The 13,841-nt window shown below is 37.5% G+C and overlaps 1 protein-coding gene across 1 annotated transcript in view; it reads right to left on the bottom strand.

The window, feature by feature from the left end:
* Positions 1 to 13,841, bottom strand: part of ACAD11 (acyl-CoA dehydrogenase family member 11) — a 113,760-nt gene that overhangs the window by 16,791 nt on the left and 83,128 nt on the right. The window contains exons 14-17 of the mRNA XM_018051271.1: positions 8,519 to 8,585; positions 7,800 to 7,885; positions 5,942 to 6,013; positions 4,935 to 5,089 (exon numbers count right to left, since the gene is read on the bottom strand). Of these exons, the coding sequence (XP_017906760.1) occupies positions 4,935 to 5,089; positions 5,942 to 6,013; positions 7,800 to 7,885; positions 8,519 to 8,585 (380 nt within the window). The remainder of the gene's footprint in view (positions 1 to 4,934; positions 5,090 to 5,941; positions 6,014 to 7,799; positions 7,886 to 8,518; positions 8,586 to 13,841) is intronic.

Below are 13,841 nucleotides of genomic sequence, written 5' to 3'. Positions count from 1 at the left end.
TAGAATAAAGGAAAGTGGTCCTAGGTGGATCTTTACAGGCCCTCAGTTCAGTTCAGTTCAGTCGCTCAGTCGTGTCTGACTCTTTGCGACACCATGAATCTCAACACGCCACGCCTCCATGTCCATCACGAACTCCCGGAGTTCACTCAGACTCACGTCCATCAAGTCAGTGATGCCATCCAGCCATCTCATCCTCTGTCATCCCCTTCTCCTCCTGCCCCCAATCCCTCCCAGCATCAGAGTCTTTTCCAGTGAGTCAACTCTTCGCATGAGGTGGCCAATGTACTGGAGTTTCAGCTTTAGCATCATTCCTTCCAAAGAAATCCCAGGGCTGATCTCCTTCAGAATGGACTGGTTGGATCTCCTTGCAGTCCAAGGGACTCTCAAGAGTCTTCTCCAACACCACAGTTCAAAAGCATCCATTCTTCAGCGCTCAGCTTTCTTCACAGTCCAACTCTCACATCCATACATGACCACTGGAAAAACCATAGCCTTGACTGGACGGACCTTTGTTGGCAAAGTAATGTCTCTGCTTTTGAATATGCTGTCTAGGTTGGTCATAACTTTTCTTCCAAGGAGTAAGCGTCTTTTAATTTCATGGCTGCAATTACCATCTGCAGTGGTTTTGGAGCCCCTAATATAAAGTCTGACACTGTTTCCACTGTTTCCTCATCTATTTCCCATGAAGTGATGGGACCAGATGCCATGATTGTTTTCTGAATGCTGAGCTTTATGCCAAATTTTTCACTCTCCACTTTCACTTTCATTAAGAGGCTTTTTAGTTCCTCTTCACTTTCTGCAATTTGATCTCTGGTTCCTCTGCCTTTTTGAAAACCAGCTTGAACATCTGGAAGTTCATGGTTCACGTATTGCTGAAGCCTGGCTTGCAGAATTTTGAGCATTACTTTACTAGTGTGTGAGATGAGTGCAATTGTGCGGTAGTTTGAGCAAGGGCTTCTCTGGTGGTGCAGAGGTTAAAGTGTCTGCCTGCAATTTGGGAGACCTGGGTTCGATCCCTGGGTTGGGAAGATCCCCTGGAGAAGGAAATGGCAACCTACTCCAGTATTCTTGCCTGGAGAATCCCATGGATAGAGGAGCTTGGTAGGCTACAGTCCATGAGTTGTAAAGAGTCGGACACGAATAAGCAACTTCACTTCACTTTGAGCATTCTTTGGCATTGCCTTTCTTTGGGATTGGAATGAAAACTGACCTTTTCCAGTCCTGTGGCCACTGCTGAGTTTTCCAAATTTGCTGGCATATTGAGTGCAGCACTTTCACAGCACCATCTTTCAGGATTTGAAATAGCTCAACTGGAATTCCATCACCTCCACTAGCTTTGTTCCTAGTGATGCTTTCTAAGGCCTACTTGACTTCACATTCCAGGATGTCTGGCTCTAGGTGAGTGATCACACCATTGTGATTATCTGGGTTGTGAAGATATTTTTTGTACAGTTCTTCTGTGTATTCTTGCCACCTCTTCTTAGTATCTTTTGCTTCTGTTAGGTCCATACCATTTCTGTCCTTTATCGAGCCCATCTTTGCATGAAATGTTCCCTTGGTATCTTTAATTTTCTTGAAGAGATCTCTAGTCTTTCCCATTCTGTTCTTTTCCTCTATTTCTTTACATTGATCACTGAGGAAGGCTTTCTTATCTCTTCTTGCTCTTCTTTGGAACTCTGCATTCAGATGCTTATATTTTTCCTTTTCTCCTTTGCTTTTCACCTCTCTTCTTTTCACAGCTATTTGTAAGGCCTCCCCAGACAGCCATTTTGCTTTTTTGTATTTCTTTTCATGGGAATGGTCTCGATCCCTGTCTCCCGTACAATGTCACGAACCTCCGTCCATAGTGCATCAGGCACTCTTATCAGATCTAGTCCCTTAAATCTATTTGTCACTTCCACTGTATAATCATAAGGGATTTGATTTAGGTCATACCTGAATGGTCTAGTGGTTTTCCCTACCTTCTTCAATTTAAGTCTGAATTTGGCAATTAGGAGCTCATGATCTGAGCCACAGTAAGCTCCCTGTCTTGTTTTTATTGACTGTATAGAGCTTCTCCATCTTTGGCTGCAAAGAATATAATCAATCTGATTTCGGTGTTGACCATCTGGTGATGTCCATGTGTAGAGTCTTCTCTTGTGTTGTTGGAAGAGGGTGTTTGCTATGACCAGTGCATTATCTTGGCAAAACTCTGTTAGTCTTTGCCCTGCTTCATTCCATATTCCAAGGCCAAATTTGCCTGTTACTCCAGGTGTTTCTTGATTTCCTACTTCTGCATTCCAGTCCCCTATAATAAAAAGGACATTTTTGGGGGGTGTTAGTTCTAAAAGGTCTTGTAGGTCTTCATAGAACCGTTCAACTTAAGGTTGTTCAGCATTACTGGTTAGGGCACAGACTTGGATTACTGTGATACTGAACGGTTTGCCTTGGAAACGAACAGAGATCATTCTGTTGTTTTTGAGATTGCATCCAAGTACTGCATTTCGGACTCTTTTGTTGACCATGATGGCTACTCCATTTCTTCTAAGGGATTCCTGTCCGCAGTAGTAGATATAATGGTCTTCTGAGTTAAATTCACCCATTCCAGTACATTTTAGTTCACTGCTTCCTAGAATGTCGACATTCACTCTTGCCATCTCTTGTTTGACCACTTCAATTTGCCTTGATTCATGGACCCGACATTCCAGGTTCCTATGCAATATTGCTCTTTACAGCATCAGACCTTGCTTCTATCTCTGATAGATGATCTAAGAAGAATTAAATGGGTGCTCTAAGAAGGCGCCAAATTTATTTACTAGGAGAGAACTTTGATAAAGAACTTTTTGCTTTAGTGCCTGGAATAAATTAGAAGGCAGCTGGAAAGGATCTCCAAATTCAGGGAAGTGGAATGTTACTTTGACAAATTAAAAAAGGGAAAAAAAGCGAGCCCAGATTTTTATTTGACCTGTTCACACATCTCTTTAGCTCTTGCCAGATCATTTCCTTTATGCCAAATGCAAGAGGTTTTCAGAGAAGGGAGGCATATTTTTGAAAAGCCCAGGCTTGTTATGCTTGCCACATTAAGTTTACAAAGTGGAAAAGAAATTTCTCTTTAGCACAGTATTAAAACATCTGTCATGAAAGCAGCACTTGAGAGTGCTTTTGCGTGTTCAAGATGCCTGTAGGTAAACCTTTCTGTTCCTCCTTGCACCCCTCTCGGGGTTTGGGTGGCAAATTTGAGAAGAGAAATGTTCATGAAGTGACATTTGATGCCATGAACAACTCTTTAGCTCTTACTCCAGCAGCATCATGGAGTTGTATTTATAGCCTCAAACTTTCACATCATTTTACCTCCAGGAGTTCCCATCCAACAGTTGGACACTTGCCCTCACTGTTTACTAAAAGCGTTTTCTACAAATTATTCCCAGGTATGTGCCATAAAGCACGCTATATTTTTTCATAAGAACAATGTTTTAACTAATTCATAGATTTGCTAAATAATATTTCATAAAAAAGAAAGCAATTCACGGTAAAAAATATACTGTAAAATATTTATAAGGTTATCAGAAATGAACTTTATAACTCCTTATAAAGTACAGTTGAGACAATCTTATAAAATGTACTAAAATATATATGTCCAGCAAACATGGATACAATTTACCACTACAAGTTTGACCTAACAGTACATGTTAGCAATCTTTAGTATTAAATATTTAATAATAATTTTTCTTACCTTCTTAGAAGGGCTTTTAGGGGGATGATTTGGCTATCTCATTGCTCTTAAGAAGCTTTCCATTTCAGCTTAAAGCTCCTTTGAATATTTCTTGTAAACAAGGAAATCTGATATGGTAGCATCTTTTCCCTCTTGATAAATATTTTCTAATTTGGATTATAGTGCCTGGATGTAAGTATTGTTCTTTGTAAACAATAGGCTCAGTAGTACATAACTTAGAGGTAAAAATTCAAAATATCATGAACACCCCAGCTAATGCTGGTCCCATTTCTACTTGCATTTCTCCAGTGACAGGGAGCTCACTTCTTTATAAAGCAGTCCTTTCCATTTTTAGATCTCTTTTCTTTCACTGAGTTTTGGGCTATTTTCCTATATCTCTCCACTTATCTGTCTTAATTCCTCCACAGAGCCAGAGAATAAGGCTTCATTCTTCCTTAAAACAGCCCTCTCATGTCCACAGAGAGGGCTACTCTATGAAGTTCTCTAGAGAACGAGAACCGGAGAAAGTTGAACAAATTATCGACACTTTGTGTGCTGAGGTGTTGAAGCACTTAAAGAATTATTAAATATTGCACAAAGATAACTATCTCTCATCAGCCTATATATATATATATTCACACATAGCTTGAATCTCAGGATTTTTCATTAATTTTTATTGGAATATAGTTGCTTTACAATGTTGTATTAGTTTCTGTTGTACCAAAGTGAATCAGCTACATGTATATATATATATATCCCCTCTTTTTGGATTTTCCTTCCTGTTTAGGTCACCACAGAGCATTGGGTCCCTTGTGCTATACAGAAGGTTCTCATTAGTTATCTATTTTATACATAGTAGTGTATATATGTTAATCCCAACCCTCCTATTCATCCTGCCCTGTCCCGCCTTGGTATCCATGTTTGTTCTCTACCTCTGTGTCTCTATTTCTGCTTTGCAAATAAGTTCACCTGTATCATTTTCTAATTTTACATATAAGTGGAATCATATGTGGAATATGATATTTGTTTTTCTCTTTCTGACTTAACTCTGTATGACAGTCTCTAGGTCCATCCACATCATCAGACTACATTTAAGTACAGACTACAAATAAATATATTTTGTGGAAAAGAATCACCTTGTTTATGCAGAGGAAATCTCTTTCTGACCAAATAATGTTATTTTGGTTCAAGGTTAGTATAGTGTATTGGGCTACAATAAATTCAAATAAGTAATTATTCTTACATGTGAATAAAGTTTCTTCTTAAAGGCCACCCTTTGGTTTGCTCGTTCACACATGATCTGTAAAGCACGTTCAGCCAAACCTATTGTTCTCATACAGTGGTGGATTCTGCCAGGTCCAAGCCGGCCTTGGGCAATTTCAAATCCCCTACCTTCACCTGTGAAAAAGAAAGGAGAACATGACCACAGCCTATTTCTTTTGTTATTTACACAGATCCTGAGAAAATAATGAACTCTCCTCAATAAAAATGGCATTCCAGTAGGAAAAAAGTAAGTTCTGTAATAAGGTTCACTATACATTTATGGAACTTTGATTTCTAATACATAGAAATGTAAACCACCATCATTAAAAACTTGGATCACATTCAAAAACTATCTCTTCAGTACCTACTCTGCATAAGTTTTTTTGTTAGTGTTGCAATGGTTACCAAGGCACATAAGAAACAGTCCTGAGTTTAGAAACTAGAAGAGGGGCAAGGATGCTAGGGATAAGGGATATGGAGAAGGGCAAGAAAGGCATAGGAGGGAAAGGTGTCTGTTCATCATGGTAACCTGAGGGCCTGGCAGGATCAGGGGATTATCGAATGGATGAGATAAGGAATATAAGAACCTTCTTGAAAGAGGTGGCATCAAAGATGTTCCCTGAAGGTTGGGTAGGATTCCAACAAGCAAGAGGATGGAGTCATTCAAGAAACACAGTGTTCAGAAACTACTGAGGTTTTATTAAAACAAGTAGAGGCTTGACGATCATGTTTTAGGAAAAAGTATGTTGCTCCGAATTGTATAATTTTTGTATTTAGCTATGTTTTCAATAGATGTGATACCATGTCAAATACTTAAATAAAACCTTATTATTGTTATTATTACCAAAGGAAATAATTTTCCCTTATAAATGGAGTAAACAAGAAGGAAAGTATCTAAATTATGGTAGACTTCACATCTTTTTCAGATTTAGACCTGAAAATATATTTTTTAAATTACTAGGGAATCATTTGTTCAATTTATCTCACCTAGTATTAAATTGGTGGCAGGAACTCGCACTTGATTGAAATGGATCTCAAAATGTCCTCCATGGAAATTATCTATAAAATAGAGAATGAGAGTTTAGAGAACAAAATGAGGTGACAAAAAGGTAGTCAGAGATAATTAATCTACTGAAATACGATTCTCAAAGACAGTGGAATTTAAAGGCCTCATATGTCAGACATTTCTAGGTAGATCTGAGCCCTGAACCCCCAGTGCTGTGCAGCCCAAAAAACTTATCAACTGTTTAAGAAATTTTAGATATCATTTCATCCAGAGGTTTTGAATGGATTCTCTGAGATTGTAGAGCTGTGAAAAGGAAGATGGCTCCATAGCTCAAATTAGATCATCTTATTATTGTTTTATTATTGCTTCTTCTTTGAAATTTTTAATATACAGGCTTCTGAAGAAAATTTTGCTTGGGGAAAAAAAAAGAAGGTTCCAGTGGTTCAAAATTTGCAAGTGAATTATATAATTCTTTTTTATCACTGTGGAAACCAATGCCTGAAGATGTAAAAACCTGCTCGAAGGAACAGAGCAGGTTTAGCATTAGAGACAAAGCCAAGGCTGGACCTGCAAGTATATTTGCTTCCAGTCTAGGCTTGTTTGCCTCTTGAAAATGCTGGCATGTGACAGAGACTGGGAACACATCCACACTTTGTCTTTACATCATCCTTCCTCCTCACCAAGTTCTGGAGATAATCTCCAGTTAACTCCCCACCCTTTTCCTGTCAGAACAGACATTAATAATCAACTCTGTCCACACTATTTCTTTTGGCCTTGGCACAGAGAGTTGGAGAGATACTGGTGAAACAGTCATACTGAAATTTGAAACATAGGCTCTACAATGGTGGGTATTAATAGCCAACCAACATTATAAACCCATTTTCATGGTCTTTTAGGCTATTGTTCTACAACCCAACCACTTAACCTGTGGGTACATTTTCTAGCTGCAGCCTATAAAAAGCAATCCATCTCTTAAATATTTGCATTAGTTACATTTAACAATAAAGAGAAAGCCAGGGTCACCACAAAACCTTAAGTTCAGTAAACTTTTTAATAACATTTATCATTTGCTGACAGCTACCTAGCTTATTTACATATCTGTATTTATCCTCTGTCTGTCCCTCAGCAAGTAAGCTCCACAAGGGCAGAGATCTTAGTTTACTGTGTTCACTATTGTATTCTGAGCACCTGTAACAGTGCTTGTGTGTGTGCGTGCATGTTAAGTCGTTTCAGTCATATCTGACTCTTTGCGACCATATGGACTGTAGCCTGCCAGGCTCCTTTGTCCATGGGATTCTCCAGGCAAGCATACTGCAGTGGGTTGAGTACTCAACAAATACTTGCAGAGTGAGAAACCTGAGCAGCAAGGAAACAGTGAACATGAGACTGAGCAAAAGTATCCTTGCTTCTTAGACATTCCACCCAAGGACAGAAGGAAGGAAAAGTTCTGCATTCAAATCAATCAAAACCTTTTGCTTATGAACTCTTGTAGGTTGATTAAGAAAGTTAAAAATGAATATTACTGTGAGTTACTTAATTTTTCACATCTATTTCATTAACCCTTCCTCCTGGATGATGAAAAGAAGACTGGCACACAGAGTTGCTATGCCTTAAATGCCAGTTTGCCCTTTCCCCAAAGCAGACAAAATGTGGTAGAATGCTGCACCACCTCTCTTTCCATTTGTTCTATTCTGAACTCCACTGGTAATTTATACTAAGGGTCAAAGGGTTTCTAAGAATCCATCTCATGCACTAAAATGTTATCTATTTCCTTCAGAGTTACTGCATATTCTAGGTTTCCTACTTGCAAATACACAGACAAATTGATTGAACACTTACCCAGGTAGCCAAAAACTGTCAAGGGCCTTATTATTTCTACTCCAGGTGTGTTGATGGGAACAAGAATCATGCTGTGTTGTTTGTGTCTGGTCAAAAGAAAAGTAGATGTTAGGAAGTTTGCTAAGTGGAAAAATAAAACAAATGTTAGGTGGAGACTCAACTGTCATCTTTTCATTGTTGCTATCATGTAATCATGTAAGTAATGATGTCTGGAATAGGAATTGTATAAAAATCATTAAGTACATTCAGATACGGGCTGTGATCTGGAACAATAATGATTTGAAAATATGTGAAAGTTATTTAATTGAGGCTTCTCCTTGCTCAGAATGGTAACTGGGAACTGATATTTAATATATTAAACATTTCAAGATTATTGCCTTGGATCTAAATATCTAATCAGTTAATTACTTACAGACAGTTTTGAAAAAGTTTATATATCTTATAATTGGATCCAAACAGCTTTGAGAATTCAGCAACACTTTTTAAAACAGGAAATTTCACAGTGAAGAATGTATACCAACACTTCCTAAAATGTTTTCTAAATATATCTTTAGCAAAATAATTGTGAAACAACAGATATATGACTTTTAATATCATGATATACTTTATATTATTATAATTTATGGGCCTAAATAGTGAATTTTAAGTCAATTAAGTGAGTACAAAAAAAGACTGACTCTTATTCCTCATAGATTTCTCAATCCCTATTGTTTTATTACCTGGTTTCAGAGTTACTGTTAATTCTTCCCATAACAATTGCAATTTTGCACTTTGGATTCCCAGCTCCTAAAATCAGAGAGACAATGAAAAGAATACATCATAAGAGAAATTTTTAGTCTGACATTTCACACTAAAGGTTCTAATCTTTCAAAGTTTACCTCTGGCAAAAACAAACACATAGGAAGAAAGCCCTTGATCATCAAACAAAGAAATGCTTATGTACAAAACTGTATATCACTCAAGAAAATTGACTAACTTAGGCCAAGAATGGACTTTTTCAGTGAGAACTGCTGCATGTAAATAACCAGAAGTCAAAGAAGCCATGAAAGAACTGCAGCCCTTAAGACAAGGTGATGGCTCTCCCATTCATACCATTTCAAACATCAGCATGCTGGAAAGATTATGAACTTCTTCTAGCGAATTTCCTCAAATAACTTCTTCTAGCGAATTTCCTCCTGTTTAGATCTCATATTCTCTGATCTATGGACAACAGTACCAAAACTCATGATATTTACTCCTCAACCAGTGACTGAGAAAGACTTAACTTCCCTAGCCATGGAGTTGGATGAGGGTGAGTCTGTTTCAGTTAAACAAACTGAAAAGCATTAATCCATCTACAAACAATTAGAAACTTGAATACTTACTGGATATGTAACGATACTAAGTAATTTTAGGTGTGCTAATGACATTGTGGTTACATTTTTAAAAGAGCTCTTATTGAGATGCACACTGAAATGTTTGTGAGAGACATAATATGATACCTGGGATTTATTTCAAAACAATGTGGAGAGGAGGAAATGGGAATAGGGATGAAGCAAGGTTGGTGCCCTGAAAGTGTTTTCCTGCTTCTTCATTTAATGAATAATTTTCCACTGTATTCTGGACATAATAATTCCTTTGTTTTGAAGACTCTGGATTCTGTTCTCTCTCTCTGAAGACGGTTAATGTTATTGTTTTAAGAGGCAATTAACTTAGGTAGAGTCAAACTGCAGAGTCAGTCTCAGTTAAGGTGAATGAGAGGCCACATTTCACTTTAGCTCTTTGATTTAGCTGCAAGGTGCTTTGAGTCTGCTTTGTGAATTACTTTGATTCATGAGTAAGCCAGAGACTTGGGCAAAGCTTACACAGGAGACAGAGCTCTCTTTCTCCGGTTTCTCCTTTCCTGGAATCTCACCCTACTCTATCATTTTTCTGGGAGCAATGGCTGCCTTACTATCCTCTAGTTCCTTAGGACACAAAGACCTGCATTATCTAGAGAAGTTTCAGCATTCTCACACCACATTGAGTCCTTAGGCCAAATTCTTAAAATGAGACCTTGGGCCCATCTCATCTTCTAAATTCTGACTCTGCTACAAAACCAGCCTGTCTTTGGTCACTCTACAGGCTCTTCAGGTAGTTATTTTTTGTAGTTTTTTAGTTGTTATCTGTGAGAAGGTCAATCTTAGGTACTTAATCCACCACACCAGAAATGGAACTCCCCTAGAGTTTTTAAAACTTTGCCCAAACCAGGTTTTCACTTATCTCATGTGATGGTTTCTTAAATCAGGTACCTATCATTAGTGTCAGCTGAAGTTTTAGAAATGCAATGATCACCTCAAAATAAGATCAGATAAGAGGCAGAATTAGGAATCTTAGAAGCTTAAAAAATTTTAAATCAATGAAACCAAGAGCTTACCATTCTATTTCCCTCAATTATTCTATATTGTGAATTATACATGTAAAGTAAAATACGGTTAAAGTTAAATATAATTGTTTTAAAACCAAAGCTCTAATTTGGGTTTCTTCAAATTTAATGGAAACTATTTTTTTTTTTCAATCAGTTCTGAAAGGACTCTTTATAAGAAAGATGTATCAGCTGCTACATCTTCCAGATTTTAGTGAAAAAAGATCTCCCCACTCACATATCTCAAAATTAAGTTTTAAAAATCTCAGATGTTATACTCTTGATGTTCAGTCCACTTGACTATCCTCATTTATTGAACCATGTTTGACTTTCCAAATTGTGTTTAGTTATTTTTACAAAAGTGTGTCCTTCTGATTTTTACAGGTGCTAACACAGAGAAAATGAATTCCACAATTCTGAGGATCAACCCAAAAAACATTAGGATGATTCAAACAGTAGATGATAAAACTTAAATTTCAATGTGGATATTAATGTAAATTTCTTATCTGAAAATGCTGAGCAGAGGGAATTTTTTTACCCTTGATTGACTCTGGTTCTACAATGTTATGCAATCATGCTTTGATTTTTTCTAGAAATTATAGACAAAAGAATCTTTTCCAGAAAGGCTTATTTTTAATTTTTCAACTGGATATTTTTCCACTTGCAGTTTTTTAGGTTTTACTTGTAGGAAGACTTGAGGTTCTAAGAATGAAGAGTCCGGCCACTTGCTCCATATAACACACTGTCTCCTTGGTGGGTGTACGTTTATAAATCAGATTAGGACATAATGGTATGACTTGGGGTTCATTTCATTAGAGATCTTTTCTTTGTCCACTTTATCCTGGTAATCAAAACCACTTTGTGTACATCTTTTAAGGATTCATGGATCTTAATCCTTCAAAAGTAAAGTCTTCTCTATAACTCCCTTAAACCCTAACTGAAAGCACTCCTTTTCTAATTCCATATTTTTTCTCTAATATTTCCCAATAGGATTTCTTGTCCTGCTCTTTTTATCATGAAAAATTGTTGGCACAACTTTAAGTACTCAACATATTTCAGATATTAGGTAAATTTTGATGAAACTCAAGAAACTAGGAAAAGAGTTCTTCAATTCTGCTTTGCCTAATCTAATATGGAAAACAATTCAGATTCTAAAAAAGTGAAACTTCTAAATTGGCTCTCCTTTTTTGGGGTCATTAAATAGAGGAAGTAAGGATGAATACATAAGCTGTAAATTTTGAAATATTTTGATTTAACCTTGATGTTTCAGAAAATGGGAAAACCCTCTCACAAATATATCATCTCATCTTAGCTACTAGCATAATTTGGCAGGTACAGCTGCTGAAATGTCCTTCTTCTAAAGAGTTTTTGTTCTCATGTTATTTTAATTAATGGACAGGATACCAAATGTCACAAATTAAATATATTAAAGGAAATCTGAATAGATCAGAAAGCATTTAAATATTTATCTGCTGTGTCACAGGCCTTCATGAGTGAAAACAGATGGCACAGATAAAATAATTTTGTTTTTAATCCAGACTGTGTGGTATTTCAAGACTGTTCAAGTGCCAGGATTAAGTTAGGCTGAAAGGGACATTTTCCTGATATTTGCTGAGTTTTAATTTCACAGATTCTTACAACCACATGACTATCAAACAAAATCATTCTATAACACAAGGAAATATGACAGGTGGAGAAAAACATAACTGTTGAGTATGGATATGGTCTGCAACCATAAGGAAAGTGATATAAACAATAATATAATATGAAGTACAATTAGTCATTTACAAAGCATCAAGGTTATTTCTACCAATATTGAACTTCTGATGTGAAATATATAAACTTCATTTGGTCTTACCATTAATACTAATGAAAAGTGAAAGAGTGAATCACTAAGTCGTGTCTGACTCATTGTGCGTTGGTGGATCGTAGCCCACCAGGCTCCTCTGTCCATGGAATTCTCCAGGGAAGAATACTGGAGTGGGTAGCCATTTCCTTCCTCAGGGTCTCCCACATTGCAGGCAGATTTTAAAAACAATTATGTGTTAACTAATATTTTACAATGAAATTTCCACTTGTTAAAAAAAATGTTTATCATACAGTTAAGGGGAAAAAAAGTGGGCTTCCCTTGTGGCTTATCTGGTAAAGACTCAGCCTGCAATGTGGGAGACTTGGGTTCAATCCCTGGGTTGGGAAGATCCCCTGGAGAAGGGAAAGGCTACCCACTCCAGTATTCTAGCCTGGAGAATGCCATAGACTGTATAGTCCATGGGGTCACAAAAGAGTCGGACATGAATGAGCAATTTTCACTTCATTAAGGAAAAAAAAGAAAATCTCATGTGTTCCCTTGGATTATATGTGCTACTGTTAATAGGGGAAACAACCTTTGAAATTCACTTATTCTTCCTCTAGGAAGGTTTACATCTAAAAAGTATTCTATAAATGTTACATGCTGTCACTGCTGCAAAATATAGTTGAATCAAAATCAGGTCCAAATAGATCAGAATTGAAATTTTTAAAAAATTAAAGAATTAAGACATAAAAGAACTAGAAGAAAAAATAATTTAGTATCTATGAAATTTCTGAATGGAAAAGAAATTTTAAACCTCAAAAATAATAAACATAGGAATTGTCTTGTGCTTCAGTGGCTAGGAATCTATGATCTCACTGCCAATGGCCCAGGTTCAATCCTTGTGTGTGGCCAAAAAGAAAAAATAAATTAAATTAAAAGAGACTGATTGGCTGATCTGTATTAAACTGCTGTACAGTAAGAAACAAAATTGGGCTTCCCTGGTGGCCAACAAAGGTCCGTCTAGTCCAGTGGTCATGTATGGATGCGAGAGTTGGACTGTGAAGAAAGCTGAGTGCCGAAGAATTGATGCTTTTGAACTGTGGTGTTAGAGAAGACTCTTGAGAGTCCCTTGGACTGCAAGGAGATCCAACCAGTCCATTCTGAAGGAGATCAACCCTGGGATTTCTTTGGAAGGAATGATGCTAAAGCTGAAGCTCCAGTACTCTGGCCACCTCATGCGAAGAGTTGACTCATTTAAAAGACTCTGATGCTGGGAGGGATTGGGGGCAGGAGGAGAAGGGGACGACAGAGGATGAGATGGCTGGATGGCATCACTGATTCGATGGACGTGAGTTTGAGTGAACTCTGGGAGATGGTGATGGACAGGGAGGCCTGGCGTGCTGCGATTCATGGGGTTGCAGAGTCGGACACGACTGAGCGACTGAACTGAACTGAACTGGTGGCTCAGCAGTAAAGAATCTTCCTGTCAATGCAGAAGACACAAGTTCGATCCCTGGGTCAGGAAGATCACCTGGAGGAGAAAATGGCAACCCACTCCATAGATAGAGGAGTTTGGTGGACTATGGTTCATGGGGCCACAAATAGTCGGACACGATTTAGCAACTAAACAATAACAACAAAGAAACAAGACTAGAGCAAGCAAACAAACAAACAAAAAAACCAACAATTTAGGAAAAATATCTCACATACAGCTGGCAAGGGAAGGGGAATGGTGCTGAACTGGAACTGAATTACAAGTTTTTTAAGACAGCAAAATGGTAGTGGAACAAGACATTCAACTGGCAATGCTCTAGGGAAATAGATACTTTCATACATTATTGGTGAGAGTACAAAGTAATACCATCCC

This window comes from Capra hircus, chromosome 1 (assembly GCF_001704415.2).
Source record: "Capra hircus breed San Clemente chromosome 1, ASM170441v1, whole genome shotgun sequence".
Lineage (NCBI taxonomy): Eukaryota > Metazoa > Chordata > Mammalia > Artiodactyla > Bovidae > Capra > Capra hircus.
Note: the sequence above shows the minus strand (reverse complement) of the source record. Positions and strands in the feature narration are given on the sequence as shown.